The sequence below is a fragment of the Fragaria vesca genome, linkage group LG7 (genome assembly GCF_000184155.1).
Source record: "Fragaria vesca subsp. vesca linkage group LG7, FraVesHawaii_1.0, whole genome shotgun sequence".
In the NCBI taxonomy this organism is placed as follows: domain Eukaryota; kingdom Viridiplantae; phylum Streptophyta; class Magnoliopsida; order Rosales; family Rosaceae; genus Fragaria; species Fragaria vesca.
Genome location: NC_020497.1, coordinates 1,959,381 through 1,982,631, shown reverse-complemented (window position 1 = coordinate 1,982,631; position 23,251 = coordinate 1,959,381). Strand labels below are relative to the sequence as shown.

Genomic DNA, 23,251 nt, shown 5'->3' with positions numbered 1-23,251 from the left:
AAAGCCAAAGATCCTTGTATCCATCTCTATCTCTATATATGTTTCTTCTGTTGTTGCCAAAGATTCGCCCCCATACAGGATCGATATCTATCTATATTAATTTTGGATTTGTTCAATATTATTGCATTCAATATTATTGAGCAAATCTATCAAAACTCGAAAGAAATATCTGAAAGTGTTTCATATTATATTATCATCAGACTATTGCAATAGTAGAAAGCAGTTATAACCAGATTCCCATAATCATATAAAATCAACCTAAGCAGATTTCTGGAAAAGAAAATTTATTACCAGGCCTCGAAATCCAAACTATATAAACCGGGTCTAGGATATTAAGATCGATCATTGGTCTACACATACTGACTGCTAATCACAGAGTACTCGTAGAAGTTAAAAACAAAGATAAATTATGGACAAAAAGTTCCTGGGGCTTGTTTTGTTCTTCATCGTTCTCTTGGCTTCTGGTAAGTCTCTCTTCCTTAATATTTCCGTTATCATGAATCTATATACATAGTCATTTCCATGGTAATCACATCACTTCCGGCAACAACTGTATAAAAACTTCATTAGGGATCGTTACTCTCTAGACAGAGTAGTATCCATTAACATTGGTTATTACTTGTGCAGAAGAGACGGTGATTCGCAGTGAGGCGCAGAGAAAAATATGCCAAGTCCGCAGCAGAACATTCAAAGGGATGTGCTTCAATAATAGAAAATGTAACCAGTGTTGTCTTCAAGAAGATTACTTAGGCGGCAAATGCATCCCTGCCACACAAAAATGCGTATGCTTCAAGCCATGTGTGACTAATCTTAGAAGCTAATCATGCATGGAGCTAATTATAGGGCAACTTTTTTTTGTATAAGCTAGACAGCATGTTAATAATCATGCACGATGTCTAAGCGTATGAACTGTTTTATGAATAAATCAATAAATTAAGTTGTCTTTCAACTTCCTATACTAGTGCTCAACAAACTTTACGGATGATACCAAGACTAAATAATGTGGACTCATGTTACTACTATTAGGATTCATGTTATCACTTTAACGACGAACGGTGATAACTAAGAAAAAACATGCATTTGTGTTTATTAGATCACAGTAGATTCTCATTTGAATGATTACGTTCTAAAAGTGGTAATCATATATGTGTTTATCCTACAATTTCTACTAGGGCTGCATTCGAATCCGCGATCCGAATTGTTTAACTATTTCTAATCGGATTTGTATTTTTAAATACACGATCCGAATGAATCTGAATCCGAAAAAAACCGGTTCAGATCTCGGATTTTTTTCGGATCTGAAAAGCTTGGAATTTAAGACATATTTTCATGAAAGTAAAGATATTCCAAGTTTTCAAAGGTTCAAACCAACTTGGACACAAAATAACTTAAGGGCCAATGATAAAATTGTACATTTAGAAGTAATAAATGATAAAAATATTAACAAATGTTCCTTGATGATAAAACAATACACACATTTAAATTCTTTAAACCGTTACCCATAAATTTTTAAAAAATTACATGTCATGCCACTGACAAAAATAACAACACATTAACCATAATCATTTCTCTCGCTCCCAAAAATACACAGTCCAGACCGACCTCGTCGAGACGTCGACGTTTTGCAGCAGGGTGGAGCTGCGAATTGCTCCTCCGTCGTCCGGCCGCCTCCCGGCGCAGGACTGGTGTCCACGTCTTCATCTCGTCGTCCCTGACATCTCTGTTGTATCAGATTTCATGGAGAAGCGATGCTGAAAGAGAATCGGAGGAGAGAAGTACTTTCTGGGTTCACCGGCGAGTTTACGAATCTGGCCACGGCGGCGGACATGAATGGTGGTGGTAGCTTCGCCTCAATCTGGAGAACGTCTCTATGACCTTATTTTTTGAAGAGAAGCTTGGAGGAGGGAGAATCGAAGAGAAGAAGTTCTGGGATTTTCCGGTGAGAGTTTGACGGATTCCGGTGAGCTTCTATTTCGACACAGGTATTAAAGTTGGTCTATTCGATGAGCTTTACATGTTTCTATAATTGGAATTGAGATTGGTTGGGTGTTGAAGAAGTTGGGTTTTGGCAGAGGAGGACCGCCGTGTGTGCTGCTGTGCACGACAGTGGTGGAGGTGTTTCTATTGTTTTTTGGTTTTGAATTTGTATGCTGGAGTTGGATTGATGATTATTATGTTGTCTGGAATTATATAAATTGTAGAATTGGAGGTAGAGAGCTGAGTTGCAGGTTTGTTTGGGTTTACTGTGTTTGGTGTTGGCAGTGGTGGTACATGGTGGTGTTTCAATCTTAGTTTAGTGATTTCCAGTAGTTATGAATCTCAAAGCATGTTTGTGATTGTTATATATGTTGGAATTAGATGAATTGGAGAATTGGAAGCAGTTGGGATTCCGGCAATGGGTGACCACTGTGAAGTTATTGTTTTGGGTGGCGGAAGTTTCATGTAGTTGCTAACATTGTTAGTTTACTGATTATGAAGGAGTAAAGCTTTGAAGTATGATTGTTATAGAGATGGAAAAGTGTAGCTGACAACAAGAAATAGATAGGTGATGCCTATGGAGAATCTAAGTTGAGCAAGATGGGTGTCCTTAGTAATTGTGAGGACTATGATCATTTTCTATTCTGGACTAAGTTAATTGATCATTTTGATTTGGAATTATTCCCCGACTTTGTTCAAATGATTCAATGCAAAGACCAAACGACTAACGACAATCTCAGAACATAAATCTATTAAAATCCATGTAACTACCCATGTAATTAGCAATCTGTATATAGATAGATAGTTACATAGATTGATAGTTACATAGATTGATAGTTACACGCATAGTTACATAGATAGATAGTTACATGCATAGTTACATTGATAGTTACATAGACAGGTTAATGTCGTTACACAAATGTAACATGTATGTAACTACCCATGTAACTATCAAACTGTAGTTACATGGATAGTTACATAGATGAAAAGTTACATGGATAGTTACATAGATGAAAAGTTACATGGATAGTTACATAGATACATAGTTACATGCATAGTTACATGCATAGTTACATAGATGGATAGTTTAGTTACATAGATGGATAGTTACATGCATAGTTACATACATAGTTACATGGATAGTTACATGCATAGTTACATAGATAGATAGTTACATGCATAATTACATAGATGGATAGTTACATGCATAGTTAATAGCTGCATAGACAGGTTTTGTTGTTACATAAGTGAACACAAGTGTAGCGTGTATGTAACTACCCAGGTAACTATCAAACTGTAGTTACATGGATAATTACATGCATAGTTACATACGTGGATAGTTACATTGATAATTACATAGATGGATAGTTACATGGATAGTTACATTGATAGCTGCATAGGCAGGTTATGTCGTTACACAAGTGTAGCATGTATGTAACTACCCATGTAACTATCAAACATATATATATGTAACTACCTAGAAAACTACCTAACTGTAGTTACATGGATAGTTATATGCACAGTTACATGAATAGTTGCATAGATGGATAGTTACATGGATAGTTACATTGATAGTTACATGCATAGTTACATGGATAATTACATACGTAGATAGTTACATAGGCAGGTTAATATCGTTACACAAGTGTAACATGTATGTAACTACCCAGAAAACTATCAAACTGTAGTTACATGGATAGCTGGATAGTTACATAGATAGTTACATATATAGTTACAATAGTTACATAGATAGTTACATGGATAGTTACATGTAACCGGCTATGTAACTACCCAAGTAACTGGTTATGAAACTAATTTTTTGCAGCGTGCCGCTGCACCGCAACAATAGAGATGGTTTGGAAATTTAACTGGTTAAGTAATATCTAACTGGCAATGTAACTAGCGGAGTATTAGAAAGAAAACTCAACACTCAAATGTTCAAACTTTCTCTGGTTATACATTGAGCTTGTACTAGTATCGGTTTTCGTTGAAGGAGGAGGACAAGAATAAAGGACACCAGTCAAGTCTTTTAATAGAAATTCATAGTAGCACAGAACAACCCAACATTTAGGTAAATGATAGTATCAATTGATTGTACTCGGATAGAAAATCAAACTAAAAAACTATTCTCCAATCAAGCTAACAGAACTCAAAGACAAAGATAATACTCTAATCAAGTATCGGAGAATAATCAAATACCCTCCGTCACCTTTATCCTAATCTCCTTTTCCTTCGTCACTGTGATCTCAATATCACTCTCCTCTTCATCCAAACCAATGATAGGAATGACTCCCAGCTACCTGTGGAAAGACAATCATAACTAATTAAATGGATAGTTTCATAACCTTAACTAGTTACACTGATAAAGACAGTTAAGAAAACCCTATGTAGCTACTTATGTAACTACATTAAACTACCTATCTAACTGTCTATGTAAATACATATTGATAGTTACCTTGGTAGTTACATAAATGCTACATAACCAGTTACATGTATTTACATACACAGAATGCAGGAAAAGACACAACATCTGCCCCTATTTACATACTAGTGTAAAAATCTGCCCCTATTTCTTGCATATCAACATCTACACACCCAACACCATGAGCCCCATCTATGAAAACTTGATCAACACCTTCTTCCCTGCACACTTCAACCAATTTCTTAACTGGAAGTAAAACAGATGGCATGGATGTAACTCTTAATCAGAGCTAACCTAACTCTTCTACCACTAGCCTTTTCCTTCACCAAAGCCATCTGAAATTCATTTACTATTTCTTCACCGGAATTCACTGGAAATTGAAATGGAACTTCAATAACATACCCACCAGCTCGCTCAAAATAGGCCTTAATGGAGTTCTTCACCACGCCATAAGCACACTGCAGTGTGATGACAGCATCCCCTTTCATAATCCAAATCCACAATCTCAGATCTTCAAAACTCAACCAAACTCAAGTTCAATAAGGAGGTGAAGCGAAACTACAACAGGCTTCTTTACCTCGTCAAGATGAAGCTACTGCCATCGGTCTCGATTGCAGCCGTGGCCGGAGTCGAAAAATTTTCCGGAGACGCCGAGAAACATTCGAGCTTCGATTCTCTTTCACTGGAGCTCGTCACCCCCAAAGCCACAGACATGACTGCGATGCTAAGAGGAAACTATGTCCACCGGTACGACGCCGTGAGAAAGAGCGCTTCTCAGTCGCGCTTTTGGGGGTTGGGTTTTCAGATCCTCAAGATGCTCACTGATCTTAGAGAGACGAGGAAGACAGAAGGGTATAAGCGTCAATAAAAAAATCTCAGATGGACTGTTATATCATTTAATAATTTTAGAGGTAACTGTTTTATCATCTAATATGTTTTGGAGGTTACCTTTTTATCATGTGGAACAATTAAAGATTTTTTTATCATTTGTATTTGTAAATGGTAGTTTTGTGTTATATACCCATAACTTAAACATAAAACAATTGGAAGTTTCAAACTTAACAAAGTCTTCACAAAAAAGAAAAAGAAGCAAACTACTTTTTGTGTTTTATCTTTTCATTAGCCTAAATCTAACGGTTTACAATTGATCTAGTTCAATCCAACGGTTATTTGAATTTTTTATTTCAAGATCCGATTTGAACTTCAGTAAACGGATCAGATGCACGGAAAACTGCATTTTTATATTAGAATCCGATCCTAACCGCCTTATTTGGATTGGATTGGATCAGATCAACTTGGAACCGGACCAAATTTCTACCCGCATTTAACATCTACTTGAACAAATGAAATTACAACATTGAGAACAATATCACCATATTTGTTTACACTATTTCTATAAAGTTAAACTATAATTACAACATTGGTGTAAAATAGCATTTAATACTATTGAGCAAATCTACCAAAGATCTAAAGAAATTAATTATAAGATCGACAATCAATCAACGCAGCATATCTGAAAATGTTTCATATTAGATTATTATCAGACTATTGATTGAGCATCTAACATTGCAGTTATAACTCGATTCCCATAATCATATAGAATCAACCTAAGCAGATTTCTGGCCTCAAAATCCAAACTATATAAACCGGGTCTAGCTAGGATGTTAAGCATGTATATATATATATAACGATCATTGGTCTATACATACTGACTGCTAATCACAGAGTATTAGTAGAAGTTAAAAACAGAGATAAATATATTACCAGGCTTCTCATTGTTGGTTTAGGTCTTGCATTATCTATATAAACACACCATCACCAAGTTAGTACGGGTGGTCAAGTTAGTAACTAATAAGCTTATAGTAAAAAAAAAAAAAAAATACGTGACTGCATTTGTTCTTTAAAGAGTGACTGCTAGATAACCCTGAAATTATAGATAATCCATCCATTATCTGCTTGACACATATATAACATGCATGAAAAGCCAAATATATCCTTCAAAGTAAAAATAGATAGCTAAAAGTGTATTTTTTGTTAAATGATGTATGTTAGAATATATTTTTATAGCGGAGACTCTTATTATTATCTCTCGAGATATTCTCTTTATGTTAGCTGTAAAATAAAGTTTAGGTTTCATGTAATAAGGTTTAGGTTTCATGTCCCTCCATGTATTTTACAGTTTTATTAATGACTTTGCATAACGGCAGCTGTATTGGCCCTATTTCACAGCAAAAACAAGGACAACTTTTTTTCTTCTCCAAATTCTTGTAGATAAAGGCTTCTTCTCATTGTTGATTTAGGTCTTGCATTATCTATAAAAACACACCTACACGGCTACACCATCACCAAAGTCTTACTCATCACCAAGTCTTGCATCATCTCTACTCGGTCTAGCAAGAATATGATGTACGAGAAGCAGTTTTTCCGCAGCAGAGCATCGCAAAGAGAAACAAGAGAATCCCTTCCTCCCCCGGTAATCCCAATCAGCCCCGACTCGGTTGCCATCAAACTGAGGCTCTTCAAGCTGAACGGTTTTTTAACTCCTCCAAGAACAGTTCTGTATGATGCACCGAACCTCATAACCGAACCACAAATGGTGGTTTCTCTCTCTCGTTCCAAACTATCATACCCAACTAAGCGTGGGTACGCCAAGCTCATGGCTAGGCATCTTTCCAAGATGGGTGTCTCAGAAGCTGAGCACCCTGCTATTATTGGAAAAGTATTCAAGGTGATTCAAGTGGCTGTCCCTCGGGTGCCTATTACTGTGGGCATAGTGGACGTGACTGTGACTGCGCCGGACGAGGCCTCGTTATGCAAATTAACAGGTTGGGTTGAGATCGATCGTAAAGAGATGCTTGATGTCAATGGACATATATTGGAGTTTATGGAATCATATAGGGTCGACGATGTAAGGAGACACTATGATGCAGTTAGGCAGGGCTTGAAGCTAGTGAGGCTGGATAGGTTGGAAGCTGCTGTTAGACAGACACCTTGTTTTGTATGTAAGGAGGAACTTACAAATAGGGTAGCTCAGTTGCACTGCTCGCACTGTTACCATCTAGGTTGCATTTCTCGGTGGCGAACAAAAAGTCACCTGTGTCCGTCGTGCCAGCACCCTATGGTGGACGAGCCAGGGAAGCAGTATAGTCAGTTACAGTGGTTCATGCGGTTGGCTAGTGAGTCAGTAGATGAAGGCGACAGTTTGAATCAAATGATCAGGAGCGTGATTTCAAAGATCAATCCAGATCATATTGACTCTCTTAACTTAAAAGCCTGTAGGGAAACCAATTAAGAAGATCATGAAGATTTCAATGTTTTAGGACTAGAGGATGTATGTAGTTGTTTACTTAGTTTCCTACTTTCCTTCAAGCTTTTCTGCACCATGCAAAATAGCACCAAAGCTTGCTTGAACTCTTCAATTTAGAACAAGTACTATTTAATGACTACCAACCCTGTATATCTTCCTATCAAATGTTTCATTTTCAGATAAAAAAAATGTCAATAACTTACATTTCCATTTCACCGATGCAAACTCTTTTGTATTCTTTTTTTGATTTCAGCTGTTCGATCTTCTTGCAGGCTAGCAGCAGATTTCATGAACAGTAAAATGCAAAGAAATATGAGGATGAATGGCTCTTGTTGACCTACTTCCTTTTGGGGCACAGTGGGCTTGAATGATTTTAGCTGTATATACTATCTTCATCTTGCATCAAACATACTGCACTGTGTCGGCATAACCCCAAAGAGTAACAAGTGGTGACTACGAGAAGAAGAAACCTAATCAGATGCAGAAAAAAGAAGCCTGAAAATTCACACAGCCATCATATGCTTGAGAAGACTAACATCCAATAGCCAAATTCCATTCCACAAAGTAACACCGCTACATCAGAGCTTATAATATAAATGCATCATAAGATGATGAATAAAGAAAAGCTACAAATCAATAAGCACGGGTCTTACCGTCACTAGCCTTGAGCATAACCCCACATGGATCTGTAAGATACATATGTCAAAATATAGCATCAAAGCTTCATAATACTCATTGATTCAGAAGAAAATTTCCAACACTTTATATACATGTTATCATTGATTGCAGACAAAGGTCAAAAATCAAAAACTTACATTCACTTCCAAAGGCACAATCTGGCCAATTTCAGATATCGCAGATCTTCACATTCCTTTATACTCTTAAGAGGATTGTTTGTTTTTCGCGGTGCACGATGTTGAGGAGGACCAAAGGGGGATGAGGATTAGCACTTGGCGCCATGGTGATAGAAGGTGGACTAGCCATTTTAAAGATGCGCATAGTAGGGAAATAGTAATTGGTGAGTTCCATGTCAAGGGCATCTTTTACTATGTCTTCAAAAGTGGAATTCTAGGTTCCTTCAACCCTGATACCAAAGTTTGGAGCCTGCTGATTACTGCTGAAAACATGGACGAGATCTTGCAGCTTTTGAAGCTAGTGTTGTTGAGTCTGATGGAGAGGTGTTGCTAGTGTACTCTAAGAGGGACTATAAGCCTTGGCACATGTTCAGGCTAGATTGGTTGCAAATGAAATGGGTGAAGGAAATTAGTTTGGTTAAAAGAGTGTTATTTCTTGGTGACACCTCGTTTTTGTATTCTGCAGATGGTGAAATAAAGGATTTAGCTGATCGTATCTATTATCAGGGTTTTCGGAAATCTTACTTCTATCCAATCAAGTCCGGTATTGGTAGACTCCGCAGCAATGCATTGCTACGCCAATCATGCATAAGGGCAACTCCAACGGTAAATAAGACTAGGTGCTGGTCTTAATAATATAGCCCAAGTGTCATCCCAAGTCTTATATTCAGAATTTTTCTAAGACCAGCCTGTGGGCTCCACAGACACATATACAATACTTCATTGTTGGAATAACGAGAATAGCACATTCATATATTACCTCATTATTGGAGATGAAAAATTAATGAAATATGAATAGTGCCACAAGAGGTGCTAAAATGAGAATTGCACCTTCAAATAACACTTATTGTTAGAGTTGCTCTAAAAATAAAGAAAGCTACAAATCAATAAGCGCGGCTGTTAACGTCGCTAGACATGAGCATAGCCCAACACGGATCTGCAAGATACATATGTCAAAATATAGCATCAAAGCTTCATAATACTCATTGATTCGGAACAAGTACAAACCACCAACCCTTTATGTACATTAATTTCAGACTGTCAAAAATCAAGAACTTACATTTCCACTTCCAAAGGCACAATCTGATCTCATTCAGCTATCAAAAACTTCTAAATTCCTTTCCTTCCCATGAGCATTTTGGGAGGGGACAGAGATCTTAGTTCAGGCGCAGAACTAGGAAAAAGAGTGTTCAGCTTGTGCATGAGGATGTCAGACCTGGATGGAATCTCATTCAGAAGAAACTGTTGAACAATAGGTTTTTTAAACCACTCCATGACAGCATCTCCTGGAGCCCTCAGCACTACTTTACTAACCTCAAATGGAGATTCCACAGAGTTCAAAACTTGTGCAATCACAATCTTCAAAGTTGGTCCAGTGACCAATTTAATACGTCTCGGGACAACACCATAATACAACATTCGTTTCCGGAACCTATGGAGAGTATGCACAACTGATATGAGAGCAGCTCCAACTGATAAGTTTCTGACATCAAGAGACCAAGCTATTTGCTGATCAAAAACAATTGCCTTCGGGAAAAGTTTATTCTCATAGGCAACTTTCCAAACACATCGAGCTCGGTTTATCTGGCCCATAAGAACAAGGTAATTGAGGAGAACATTAACAAAGTACCTAGCAGGCCCCTCTTCCAACTCATAGTCAATACCTTGGAAAAATTCCCTCACAAAAGATAACACCGGTTGTTTCCTCTGTTCTGGACCTGTGAAGAGTCCGCACATAAAAGCATGTGCCTTATGTCTTGTAGTACTAAGTATTGACATCAAATGCCTCTCATTCTCTTCATCCTGGCATCTTACAAGATGCGCTAGAATGGATGTGTACAGTACCAGGTCGACTTTTGCAGCAGAGTTCACATAAGTTTCAAGGAGAGGCTTTGCTGACTTAAACAAACCACTCTTCATACATGACTCAAACAGCTGTCTAATTATAAAATTATTTGTTCGAATCCCTGATGAACCCATGAAACGTAGCCACCGCAAAGCAACATCAACAGAACCATCCTTGATATACACCATCAGTACATCACTAGCACTCACATCAACAGAATATCCCATGCTCTTCATCTCGAGCAAAATTTTGGCAGCCACATCCACAAGCTTCTTATTAGCTAAGAGCATTAGAAGGCCAGTGTACGTACTCATACCTGGTCTTAAACCTGCATTGGTCATCGAATTATAGATCTTCATGGCAGGATCTACTTGTCCAGAGGCAGCATGCATTTCCAACAGACATGAATACGTAGATGGAGTGGGTAGAAATCCAACCTTCTCCATGTCCGTAAAGGTAGACATGGCAATATCAAGTTTTCCTGATTTTGCATGGGACTCAACAATCATTGTGTATAACCCAAAATTAGGCCTAAAGCCTGCTTTCTTCATCTCATCCCAAAGTCTGAGGGCAGCATCCAACTTCCCAGCCTTTACATTTGACTCAATCATGGATACAAACATGGGAGCAGATGGCCTGAAACCATAACCCTGCATTTCCATGTATACCTTCATTGCCATGTCCAACCTCCCAGCTTTTCCCATTGAATCAACAAGTGATGCAAAGACATTAAAGCTGGGTTTAACACTCTTCTCTTTCATTTCTTGGAAGAGCTTAAATGCTGCATCAAGGCGGCCCGACTTTGCCAAGTTTGGTACCATCAACTCATAGGTTGATCCATCCAAAGAACAGTTTGCAGCTTGCATGCTTTCATATACCTCAAATGCCTTATAAGGTAAACCCTTATTTAAAAACAGCAGTATAAGCGAATTATATGTCCGAGTATCAACTTTACATCCTGAATCTTGAATCTTCTTAAAACAACAAAATGCCACCTCCATTTTATCTGCTTTAGCCAAAAACTGAATGACACGATTATATGCAGTAGATGATAAAACCCCATTATTACTCGAATCCTGCACCATTTCATCGAACAATGATTGAATCCCATCAAAGTCCCTACTTTCATTCAGGCCATCAAACAACAACACATAACACTCATCACTTGGCAAATACCAAGGCTGCCTCTTCGCCCACCGAAACAAACTCAGAGCCCCTTCACCGTCTTTAACCACCTTCAATGCTTGCGTGATGTGAATCATGTTTGGCACAAACTGGAGCTTGTCCAATTGGGTCTCCAACTCAGGCCCCCATTTCCACCTCTTCACAACCTCAACAATCTTAGCAATCACAGAGGCATTCAGAAGCGGCTTTTTCAAACCACCCACCATTACATGGTCATCGAGCCCCGGTTCAACAGACCTTATACCTTTCCCAGTGTAAATAACACTGCCTGATTCATCCAAATACTCAATCTCCTCAGTCCACTCATCACTGTTCTTCCCAGAACAGTAATTTCTAACAAAATCACACCCAACAGATAACGAATTTTCAGAAAAATTCAATCTTGAAAACCCAGAACTACCTACCAAATTGGGGTTTATTGGTACAGAATATTTAGGAGAAATTAAGCTGGAACCCAATATAGAGCTCCAAAATCTAGAACTGCCAACATAACTATTGAGTTCCCTAGTGCAGAGATTAGGGTATGAATTGAAATTGGGAAAGGCAGGGTTTAAGGTAGGGTTTTTGGACAGTCTACCAAAATTTCTAGGACACAACTTCCTCCTATAAATCATTGAGTTGTAGATAGACAGAGTAAGGGCTTTAAGAGCTCGAATGCGTTACCTGATTGATAAAAGATGCCACCTTTTCAGAGTAGAAGCTTAAACCCTAGTGCTCATGAACCAGCAACTGGGAGTGTCAATGAGCAAAGCTGCGTTCTTCTGCTGTGGCTCATAGAACTGAAAGACTCTTGGTTTTGTTTTTTTGGTCTCCTAATATTTCTTAGAAAATAAATAAATAGAAAATCTTACTATTTACCACTTTTACATCTTCCAACATTTACTCAACTTTTTTACCACTTTCTCTTTAATACTACAAAACCTACCTTCACTGCTCCACACTACCCCCTCCGGCAAAACCACCTATGCCGCGCCATGGCTCCCAGTGGGAGCCTCCCACTAACAGCCGGGGCACTTTTGACAATTGGTGTGGAGTGGGGATTGAGAGGTGGTGCATTACTGTATTGCTTTTGAAGGTCACTAGCAATTAAACACGAATTTATAAGTGTTTTGTCAAAATGTTAAATTTTATCGACCACCTATTGAATTGTTGTGTAATAAGTGAAATTTTTTCAAAAGCGGTTTTTCCCTCCCTGTATTCAAACCCAGCAACAGACAAAGCAAAATATTGATACTTCATGATTGTAAGCAGCTTAAAATCCTTAATTGTCTAAATTAAACCTAAATATTTCTCAAAAAATAGTGACATAACTGAATAAGTTGAGGCAAAAATCTCGAGGTAGTTATCAACATTGTGTGAATGCATACGACATATTCCTTGGTGCTAAAGGTAGGCGTTCTATGTTGCATAATCAAGTATGCAAAATGTACTTTCAACTGAAAATGTAAATAATTTGAGAAAGAAAGCAGTTGGTTTCTGATGTGAATATCGTATATACACTTGGTTTGGTTTTCTCCAGGTATGAAGTCCTGAGAGAGCTTTAATTTGAGTAGAAAGCAAGCAACACAAAAGGGCCAGAAAAAACTATACTTTCATTTTTCCCAAGATCAAGCAAGCATATATTCCCAGTTCTGCTACATGCAAAGACTAATGAGGCAAAAGATGATATATGCAGGCTGTGATAGAACAATTCATCTTCCCATTAAATATAATTCTCTACCCTTTTTTGTATCCCTTCAAACTCACATAACTAAGCAAAGTGGGTGAAAGTTGGACCGTGCTTTTGATTTGCAAGCTTGAAAGAATCAATCTTTATGGCCAACCCAGTCTACATTGCCCTTTCTTTGGGCAATTCCAGAGGAGTCCAAGGCTGCTTGGTATATAAACTAAAGCTTCTCCTCTATCTTCTTGCTTGAGTTGCTTCAATTCTTGTCTTTGAGTTTTGTGTGGGAAGTGTAGCAGATTAAAGAGAACTGCTCAAGTGGTTAGCTTGGAGTTTTGTGTTTCTCTTTGTTAATCATGGAAACCAGCCGAGGGTGCATGAGAATTTGCATTCTTCTTCTCTATTTGATTGCAGCAACTATTTCCTTCACTCAATGTGGTAAGTAAGCCTCTTTCTGTGATTTGAGTATCTTACTGTCGCATGTTGTAGTTGACATGCAAGCTTAAATCTTTTGGCAGATGCAAGAAAATCAATGAGATTACTAAAGGGTCTTACAAATCCCCCTCCAACCCATCACAAAAGTCTGTTCCTCAGAACTGCAAAGAAGTTGAATCTAGTGAAGCGCATTGAGTATTTCCCATTTGGTTCTTCAAAGCAACAAAACGGAGAACCCTATGGTTTGAATTCACCACTTTCAATGCCACCTTTTGATTCACTAGCTCCAGTTTCCTTGCCTAATCCAAATGCTCCTCCATTTTGTACTTACCCACCCAACACTCCACAAACCCCCTCTACAACTACTCCAACACCCACCACAACATCACCTCCAAGCCCACCAAGCCCAGACTCACCTTATCTATACATCCCACCAATTCTCCCTATGCAAAGCCCACCACCAGGCCCAATAATTACTATCCCAGGCTCACCGCAATCTATCTCCGCCCCCAATCTGCCCCCTCCCGGAACTATGCCCGGGCCGCCAGAGTCTGTACCAAGTCCTACAATCTATTTCCCTGGCCCACCGCAATCCATCTTGACCCCTAGTCCGCCCGATGTTGTGCCGAGTCCCGTTACCTATATTCCAGGCCCACCTCAATCTATCTCGACCCCTAATCCACCCGAAATTGTCCCAAGCCCACCCGATTATGAGCCCAGCCCTCCAGATTATTCTATCCCGAGCCCGACTTCTTTCGTCCCGTCTCCTCCCTATGGGTTCCAACCGAGCCCACCAGTGTTCGAACCTCCGGTTGTGTTTCCTCCGCCGACCACACCGCCAAGTCCAAAGAAAGGCCCGATAGCGGCTTTGTGGTGCGTGGCCAAGCCGTCAGTACCCGACCCGATCATCCAAGAAGCCATGAACTACGCTTGCGGGTCCGGAGCAGATTGTGATGCCATTCAGCCCAATGGGTCATGCTTTCAGCCCGACTCATTGTTTGCCCATGCTTCATTTGCCTTCAATAGTTATTGGCAAAGGACCAAGGTTGCTGGTGGCACATGTGATTTTGGAGGAACAGCCATACTAGTCACAGCTGATCCAAGTAAGTTCCCCAATACCATAGACTACTACATTATCTTGTACTCTTTTTTTGGATAATCGTACATTATCTTGTACAGGACTTTTGATTACACCAGTACTGATTAGACTATCTTTTGTGATGTCTTTCATAGGTTATGATGGGTGCCGATTTGACTATGTTTGATCACACAAGATATGAAGACAAGATAGAGATGATCAACGATCACAAAGAAGATCTCTTTTTCTTTCCCTTTCCCCTTTCCATTTCTTAGTGCGCAAGGTACAAAATTTCGTACATGTAACCAGAAAATGAACAGGAATTTTGTAAGTAAAATGTAGATTTAACTCTGGTGGTTCACAAGGTTATAGATTTCAATAATTTTGTGTTATGGCTATTGGAATGCACATGTCTTTTCCTGCATCTGTTATGGAAGAATGAGAAACCTAAAGGTGTGACTCAGTTCCATATCAGAGTCCAGTCAGGGAGCACTTTCTTAGTTTCTACTTCTTCTACGGTTCTACCAACCTTAAAGAAATAAGATTGAAGACTTTGCTTCATTGGAGTACTCATGCTCTGTCCAATCCAATGATAACAAGAGTATTTGCTTTTGTTAGTGCTTCTAATAATTGACTTATCTAAAAACATGGATAAGGTGCTTACGATAACACGGGGTGAACTTAATTGAAGATTGTTCATATGTTTGATATGATATACATATACACTAGCTTTCTCTAATCCTATATGGTAATCACCACTTTAGCTAACATAGTGGAAAGAGGACATATAAGTACACAGCTTAGTTGGTGTTTGAGTTGTACGTAGGTCATTATAACCCAATTATTCATGTTGCAACCAGTTTCTAAAGTCTTGATCATTCAACAATTTGTTTTTTACACATTTTAAACTATCGTATTAGTATTAGATCATATTAGTACTCAACATTGACTCTCGATATATTTTAGCCAGTGACATAGCCAGAAACCACAAATAGAAAGGTCAAGAGTTTAAACAATAATGCTATACAAAATTTAGTACACACGGGCTACCATGCAGTCGTCCACACCCGATAACAAAATTTGGACGTTTCCCTCCATATTTATCCCCACCCTCACTTCACTCCCCCACGAAAAACCCTGAACCCTCTTTTTCACCCAACCCCTCTCTCTCTCTCTCTCTCTCTCTCTCTCTCTCTTTTGCGGCGGCGGCGCCACCACAACCACCACCACCACCATGTCGATCATCGAAGACGGCTTCTCCTCCGACCGCCTCTTCAACCAAGGCTACTCCTACACCTACGATGACGTCATCTTCCTCCCTCACTACATCGACTTCCCCACCGACGCCGTCGTCCTCTCCACCAAGCTCAGCCGCCGCGTCCCTCTCTCCATCCCCTGCGTCTCCTCCCCCATGGACACCGTCACCGAGTCCCACATGGCCGTCGCCATGGCCGCGCTCGGCGGCATCGGCATCCTCCACTCCAACGCTGCCGCCTCCGACCAGGCCGCCATGGTCAGATCCGTCAAGGCCCGCCGCGTCCCCCTCCTCTCCAACCCGGTCTTCACCTCTCCCCAACACCGCATCCAAAACGACGACGTTTTCGACCACGGCGCCAATCCCTACGTCCTCGTCACCGAGTCCGGCGCCCCCGGCTCCAAGCTCCTGGGATACGTGGCGAGCCGCGATTGGGCCAAATTATCGGACAAGGAGGTCAAGGTTTACGATTACATGGTGAGCTGTAACGACCTGGTGGTTCCGTGGAGCTCCGATTTGGGGAAGATCGCGGAGTTTATGGCGGAGAAAGGCAGTGAGGTGGCGGCGACGGTGAGGGACGGCGAGGTTGTGGACGTTGTGGGGAAGGAGGACGTGGAGAGGATCAAGGGGTACCCGAAATTGGGGGCCGGGTCGGTTGGGCCGGACGGGTCGTGGATGGTTGGGGCGGCGATTGGGACGAGGGAGTCGGATAAGGAGAGGTTGGAGGAGTTGGTGAAGGCTGGGATTGATGTGGTGGTCTTGGATAGCTCACAGGGGAACTCGATTTATCAGATTGAGATGATTAAGTACATTAAGAAAATGTACTCGAATTTGGATGTGGTTGGTGGCAATGTGGTGACTGTGAGCCAGGCGCAGAATTTGATTCAGGCCGGTGTTGATGGGTTGAGAGTTGGGATGGGGTCTGGCTCCATTTGTACAACGCAAGAGGTTTGCGCCGTGGGAAGAGGACAGGTACAAAGATGTGTTCTTTTCGGTTCAAGTATTGTTCATTGGTGCTTGCTTTATGCTCTTGTTATCATATAATGGGAAGCTAAAGGGTCGGTATTATATAGTGCGAATTGTGTGATAGTTCTTTTGCTGAAGTTTTAATATGTTTCAGGCAACTGCAGTTTACAAGGTTGCATGTATTGCTTCACTATGTGGTGTGCCTGTCATTGCTGATGGTGGAATTTCGAACTCTGGGCACGTTGTAAAGGCTTTAACGCTTGGGGCCTCTACTGTCATGATGGGGAGCTTCTTAGCTGGAAGCACTGAGGCACCTGGGGCTTATGAGTATCAGGTAATGCAAGGGAGATGACAAGTTTACTGCTAAAGCAGATATCTTGCCCACACCATCTAATCTAATTTTTTGTGTGCACCTTTCTATTACTTGAATACATAATCTTTTATTTCAATTGAGGAGTTTTGTGTGGGTGAATGAGTTTATCATTTATTAGCTGGTACATAAACTCTTCTGGAAGATTTATGTTTCTAAGTATGTCAGATGTCCTGGTCTTTATTCTCATGTGTTTTGGACTACATCAGTTTGGTTATATGGAATACTGCCACTTTAATAGTACCCCTGTTTTAGTGAATCCTGAGAGTTGATGGCCATCGATTTTATACTTCTACCCTGGAAGGAATGACATGACATGGTGTACGCTGTGGTGACTAGGACTTCAATAGTTTGAGGGTTTAAAATGCCATCTTAGATCTTCCATATAGATGCTTGTTAAAACTGAACTTCTAATGGGTGTACTGTAGGTGCTGAGATAGGTTTTCTTATGCTCAGTCATGATCATATTAAGAGTAGTTGATTTAATTTTCATATTGTGGCACAATGTCAGTGATGCTAATCAAACTTACATCACAAGTTTCCAACATTACACACAATTCCTGAATTTAGCTTCTATTCACTATCAGTTTGCATAAAGGAGTCTCTTTCTATTCTCTCATCCTTCTGCATGCAAACACGTTAGGTTTTTTCTTTCATGTTTGGTAGATGAATCGAAGCACTGACCTTTTGGTCGTAGACTCTTATTGAAATACCTTGAGTGTAGAAACATTGCCAATACCATATTTGTTTTTATAGGATTATCTGGCTTTTTAGTTTGGTTCTCAAGTGTTCTTGAGGATACATACACATTGATCTTCATTTCAGAATGCAAAATGACATATATACTTGTGTATGCATAGTTTTATGGGTTTTCAGCATACTTGGTCTTTTAACAAACTCAAAGAGTTGTTTATTCTCAGGCATTGTTAATTAACTTTCAGCATGTTTAGCTTGTACAGCTGAAAGGAATAATTTTTCTAATATTAGAAACTTGATTTTTCTATACTAGAATGGTCGCCGGATCAAAAAATACCGAGGCATGGGGTCTCTTGAAGCGATGACAAAAGGGAGTGATCAAAGGTATCTGGGAGATACCGCAAAGCTGAAGATTGCACAGGGGGTGGTTGGTGCAGTTGCGGACAAAGGATCTGTTTTGAAGTTTGTACCATACACAATGCAAGCAGTGAAACAAGGATTCCAAGATCTTGGAGCTTCTTCTCTGCAGTCTGCTCATGACCTCTTAAGATCAGGGGTATTAAGGCTAGAGGTATGGCTACCCATAATGCATATGTTGTTGTTGTCTTATTGTCATCATATGCTTGGTTGTGTTATAGTTGAGGTTTCTGGCACTTGTTAACTGTTCTTTATCTGTTCTTTTTATCTGCTGGAAGAATACTATGGAGTGTCACTGGTTACATCTGTGTGCACTGAAGTTTTTAGTTTTAGAACAGAGCTCGGTGTTAAAATTCTCTCTGATTTGGATGGTTCATGCCATTAACAGCCATGATATATTTTTCACATTCGTATAAGTGTCTGCAATGGGTTATGGACTAGAGTCGTTACATTCTAGAACATATCTCTCTTTATGCCAATAATTCCATTGCTAGTGGGTAGTGCCTGTAAGAGTTAGAAAAAAACTGACATCCTTTCTTTGTTCGTAAAGTTAACATGTACAGGTCACTTAATCTAAAACAACGATAATAGACAGAGAGAAGGGAGTTATTGGTAGGACCCTTTAAGTTCAGAGTGGATTCGAGAGGGTCAGTTGAATTTGTTTTAGAAACAGAAAATAATACAGGTGCGTTTTCACTTCAGATGTATCACACTTTCCATTGAGAGCGTCTGAGATGAAAAGGTTGGGAGCACGTGATAGTTATATGTCTGGCTGGGCTGCCACAATTTAGGTTCCAATTGGCTTTTACATTAGCAGCATAGGTGTAAATCAAAGATCTATCATGTCCTTCCTGAAACAAATAGTCTGCTGTATCTATTTTACTCTTTGCACACCCAGGATTGGGCATGTGCTTTCGGGTGTTTACATGCTATAGGACACATGATATGATTTCCTCCATGATTCGCTTATTACTGGTTCTGGGACCTGAGGTGTTATGATAGTAGCATCAAGAAATAGGTGGTAACACAATCAATTGATTATAATTATATTGTGCAGGTAAGATCAGGAGCTGCACAAGTGGAAGGTGGAGTTCATGGGTTGGTTTCTTACGAGAAGAAGTCATTTTGATAAAAGTCTCTTGAGCCTTCGTTATTGATGCTGGCATGGTATCGATTCTCTACCAAAAACTAGGCATGAGGGATCAAACCTGCCAGAACTGGTAAATGTTTTGCAAGAGTATTGAAGTGCCTCTGGCTTTTTATTGGTCATGAGGGCTTCCAGCGGCTTGTCTGTTCAACTCTGCACTAAGCGGAATGTATAACTAATTTGATTTTGTCAGTTATGTTTAGGGTCTAGTTTATGCTTGGTAGAGGAGAACAGCTGTTTATTAGAAATTATTCAGTTACGATCGATACTAATGTATGATTAGCGCCAATAAACACACGGTTCAATAAATTGTGGTTCCAGTGTTCACCACACGGTTCCTTTCTAGATGGAATTGTAACCTATGGATTGATGTATTTGATTTCACTCATGAATCCATCATCCTTTTTAAGAAATGCTGTTATGGTGCATGGATGTGATCAAATTGGCAGGCACTTCCCTTGTTCGTACTACAAAGTTTGAAGGTTGAAGATGATCTCATGTTTGAACTTTTTTTTTTGATCTGGATCATGTTTGAACTAAGTAGAGGTCTTTTGGATGTGCTTTTGTTTCCAGTTTTTAGGTCCTTATCAACTACTGATGAAATGTAGTGGACAAATTAAGTGACTATAGCAGTATGAGTTTTCTTGATACATCTATGCATTGTTAGGTTTAGCTGCTACCTGATTCAAGTCTTCCAGAGACAATGACTTGAATATTAATCTGACCAACTCATCACTTTGACATTGGAGGCTTGAAGACGACAAATTTCGTAACAAATGTTGGATCAAAATAAGGACCCTTTCCACATAATTAAATGAGCTAGTTTTCCATGGTGTACCAGTCTTTTCATACTAAACCTGGAGTTTGGAAGAGCTACCTCAAGATGAAATCACATAAGAAAGTTTCAACAGAGAATTATATATATTTGCTATAGACCTTGACTTTGGCATCTTAATTTCTTTTCGATGAAAAATACAACAGAAGACTAACTCCTCTCTTGACTTTGGCGTTCAGTACTCAGCTTGATGTTCTGTTCTTACTTCCCATCATTATAAATAATTAAGCTGCAGATAGGGAGATTACGGAGAAACTAAAACCTACGTACCAGAAGCAATGGTTCATAAGGCCTGTGCTGTTTACATGGTGATTCCCTTGATCCTGTTGCTTTTCTTCTTCTCTGCCAACAGCGTTTCTGCCGGAGTTTCTTACATTCCGAAAACCAGTTAGTCCTTCTCTCTCTCCCCCTTCCTTTTCTGTCCATATGTTGAGAAGATGTTTAAATCTGTTGAATTTTATTATGTATCTATTTGTTACTTCTGCAAAAGAGAAAAGGAATCAGCATGTGATTATGGAGATTATTCAAGGAAGGAAAATAGGCGTACCAGTACCTACTACACCTGGAGCAAGCCATGGTAATTGTGAAACTAGTTTCGGTTCAAGAATATTGATCATCTCTATTTCCCATCTACTTCAAATTTTACAAGTTTGTTAACGTATATGCTCTTTTTTTGTTTTACTTCTACTGCAGGTAGCGGAGGATGATGTATCTCACTTCTTGGAGTTGGTACAAGGCACTTTTGCCGGCCAGTGATCCCATAAATCTTAATGCATTATCAGTTTCTATTTTCGGTTGTGAGATCTAGTCCGTCAGAACGTAAATTAGAGCTACCATTTTGCATGTAATATATTGGTAATTAAGTTACAACATTAGCATGTTGCATGTAATATGCAATACCTGTAGTATTTTATTAGTGACAGTAATTATAAGTATGAAAAGATTGAAATATGCGGTGTCGCATGTTATTATCGACTCGATTATGCTTGCTGATCGATCAGTTCCTAGTTCATGAAATGAAGTTGTTGAATTTTGATTCAACTTAGTAAGACGGACTTCGGCGATTCGACCAAAACAACTTTATGGAATTAGCTTCTTCGCCCTCAAAATCACTAATCTAGGTTGGAGTCATGGAGTGTTAGACCTAATTATCACACCTGCCACCTCTTATGAAAAATTCGCTAAATTAAACTAAAGTTTCTGCTAAATTCTCTTGATATGGTAGAATGGTACATGGATATTCCTGCCCCAATAAACAGACACATACACGAAGTCACAAAGATAGTCTTTCTCTTTGCCGAAAGAAAAACAAAGATTAAGGATTTAAGGCAATAAAAACGGACATTTACAAAGATTGTCTCTCTTTGCCAAAAGAAAAACACAAGAAGTCTTTCTCTTATTTTTCATTTACATTCAATGACTCAATTTACAAAACTTTCCTGTTTGGATTCTGTTTGAATGAACTTTAAGTTGCATGAGATTTTGGGTAGCAAAAGAAATCATCGCTAATTAATCCTAGGTGAAAAGTTTTTTTTTTGATAAAGGAAAAAACTTAAATTAAATAGAGGTGCCTCGACGACACCCAGAGTTTACAGAATCAAACGCAAGAGCGAGTGAGGCTTCTGGGGGAACACACTCCACCCAAAGCCTACTAAACTCAACTCTATGCCCTAGATTTGCCAAAGCATTGGCCACAAAATTGGCCTCCTTAAAAACATGCTTGAACCTAATGGACTCAAAGTTACAACTTAGCAACTTGATGTCTTGAACAACCTTCAGAAGCCTCCAAGGGGGATCACAAACTCCATTCACAATGTCAATAATGAGTTTTGAATCGCCCTCCATTTCGACCTTCAACACACCTTTCTCCTTAGCGCAAAATAAGCTGTTTCTAAGTGCCAACGCTTCAGCAAGAGGAACACTGGCATTACCAGAGTTGAAGGCAGCAGAAACAAGAGGTTTTCCATCATCAGATCTTAAAACAAAACCTCTAGCCGCAGCCTTGTTCCGGACAGAGCCATCAAAGTTTATTTTAACCCAATTAGAAGGGGGTGGGTGTCCAATCCTAGGTGAAAAGTTAATCACATTGGTATACATGCACTATAAAATGGGATGCTATATATCAAAAAACCATCAATCCTTGGGTGATTAATCGGTAACTTCAGAGCTACAAGACATGTAAATGATCAGATTCTTCGACCTCATGTTGTTGCTCTCCATTCTCTTGTTGCCATCAGCTCTCTCTCTCTCTCTCATTGTACATTTGAGTACTAGATGACCTTGCTACTTGCTAGCTTGTGAATTTAATTAATTAATTAATTGTTATTGATCTTATTTTTTATTGTAAAAGAGATGCTGGTGCGAGTTGGAGCTGATGAATGTGAGTATCGAAGCGCATTTCAAGGGTCCCTGCTTCAAACGCGATAAGGAGTGCTACGACTGTTGCCAAGAGGAAGGTTTTGATCGGGGCTCATGCAAAGGGTTTCTCCTGCGTCATTGTATCTGCACTAAGAGCTGTGAATCACCTGGCCACGAACCTCCTCCTCCTTCAGAAGAAGACGTTCCTCCTCCTGAAAATGAAGCTCCCATTAATTAGTGAAACTAATGACTCAATATTTAGCAGAAAGGGAAGTAATGACTCATTTGCAACAATCCATGCTCACATGAATATATAAAAAGATCGAGTTTCTATGTATTACTTGGATGTGTAAAAGGCAATCAGAGTATGTAGTTATAATTCATATAACACTACCAGAAGAAAGGCTATAGCCGACGAAAATAAAAAAACCAGGCCGACG

The 23,251-nt window shown here is 39.5% G+C and overlaps 5 protein-coding genes and 1 non-coding gene across 6 annotated transcripts; 4 read left to right on the top strand and 2 right to left on the bottom strand.

The window, feature by feature from the left end:
- Positions 1-344: 344 nt before the first annotated feature.
- LOC101291972 lies at positions 345-1,755 on the top strand. Its single transcript, XM_004308180.1, has 3 exons — positions 345-464; positions 628-753; positions 1,592-1,755. The coding sequence occupies exons 1-3, from the start codon at positions 410-412 to the stop codon at positions 1,753-1,755; spliced, it is 345 nt and encodes a 114-aa protein (XP_004308228.1). The 5' UTR covers positions 345-409.
- Positions 1,756-9,524: 7,769 nt separating this feature from the next.
- On the bottom strand, positions 9,525-12,293 carry LOC101300948 (pentatricopeptide repeat-containing protein At1g79490, mitochondrial-like). The gene has a single exon (XM_004306502.1). The coding sequence runs from the start codon at positions 12,203-12,205 to the stop codon at positions 9,671-9,673; it is 2,535 nt and encodes an 844-aa protein (XP_004306550.1). The 5' UTR covers positions 12,206-12,293; the 3' UTR covers positions 9,525-9,670.
- A 1,493-nt stretch (positions 12,294-13,786) lies between these two features.
- On the top strand, positions 13,787-14,954 carry LOC101291677. The gene is made up of 2 exons (XM_004308179.1): positions 13,787-14,792; positions 14,923-14,954. Exons 1-2 carry the CDS (start codon positions 13,787-13,789, stop codon positions 14,952-14,954), a joined length of 1,038 nt encoding a protein of 345 aa, XP_004308227.1.
- A 971-nt stretch (positions 14,955-15,925) lies between these two features.
- Positions 15,926-20,028, top strand: LOC101300659 (inosine-5'-monophosphate dehydrogenase 2-like). The gene is made up of 4 exons (XM_004306501.1): positions 15,926-16,994; positions 17,143-17,322; positions 18,368-18,625; positions 19,529-20,028. The coding sequence occupies exons 1-4, from the start codon at positions 16,002-16,004 to the stop codon at positions 19,598-19,600; spliced, it is 1,503 nt and encodes a 500-aa protein (XP_004306549.1). The 5' UTR covers positions 15,926-16,001; the 3' UTR covers positions 19,601-20,028.
- Positions 20,029-20,731: 703 nt separating this feature from the next.
- LOC101291385 lies at positions 20,732-21,500 on the top strand. Its single transcript, XR_185323.1, has 3 exons — positions 20,732-20,840; positions 20,944-21,030; positions 21,147-21,500. It is a non-coding gene; the product is annotated as an uncharacterized LOC101291385 (transcript).
- A 510-nt stretch (positions 21,501-22,010) lies between these two features.
- Positions 22,011-22,550, bottom strand: LOC101291100 (putative ribonuclease H protein At1g65750-like). Its single transcript, XM_004308178.1, has one exon. It carries the CDS (start codon positions 22,548-22,550, stop codon positions 22,011-22,013), a length of 540 nt encoding a protein of 179 aa, XP_004308226.1.
- Positions 22,551-23,251: the final 701 nt, after the last annotated feature.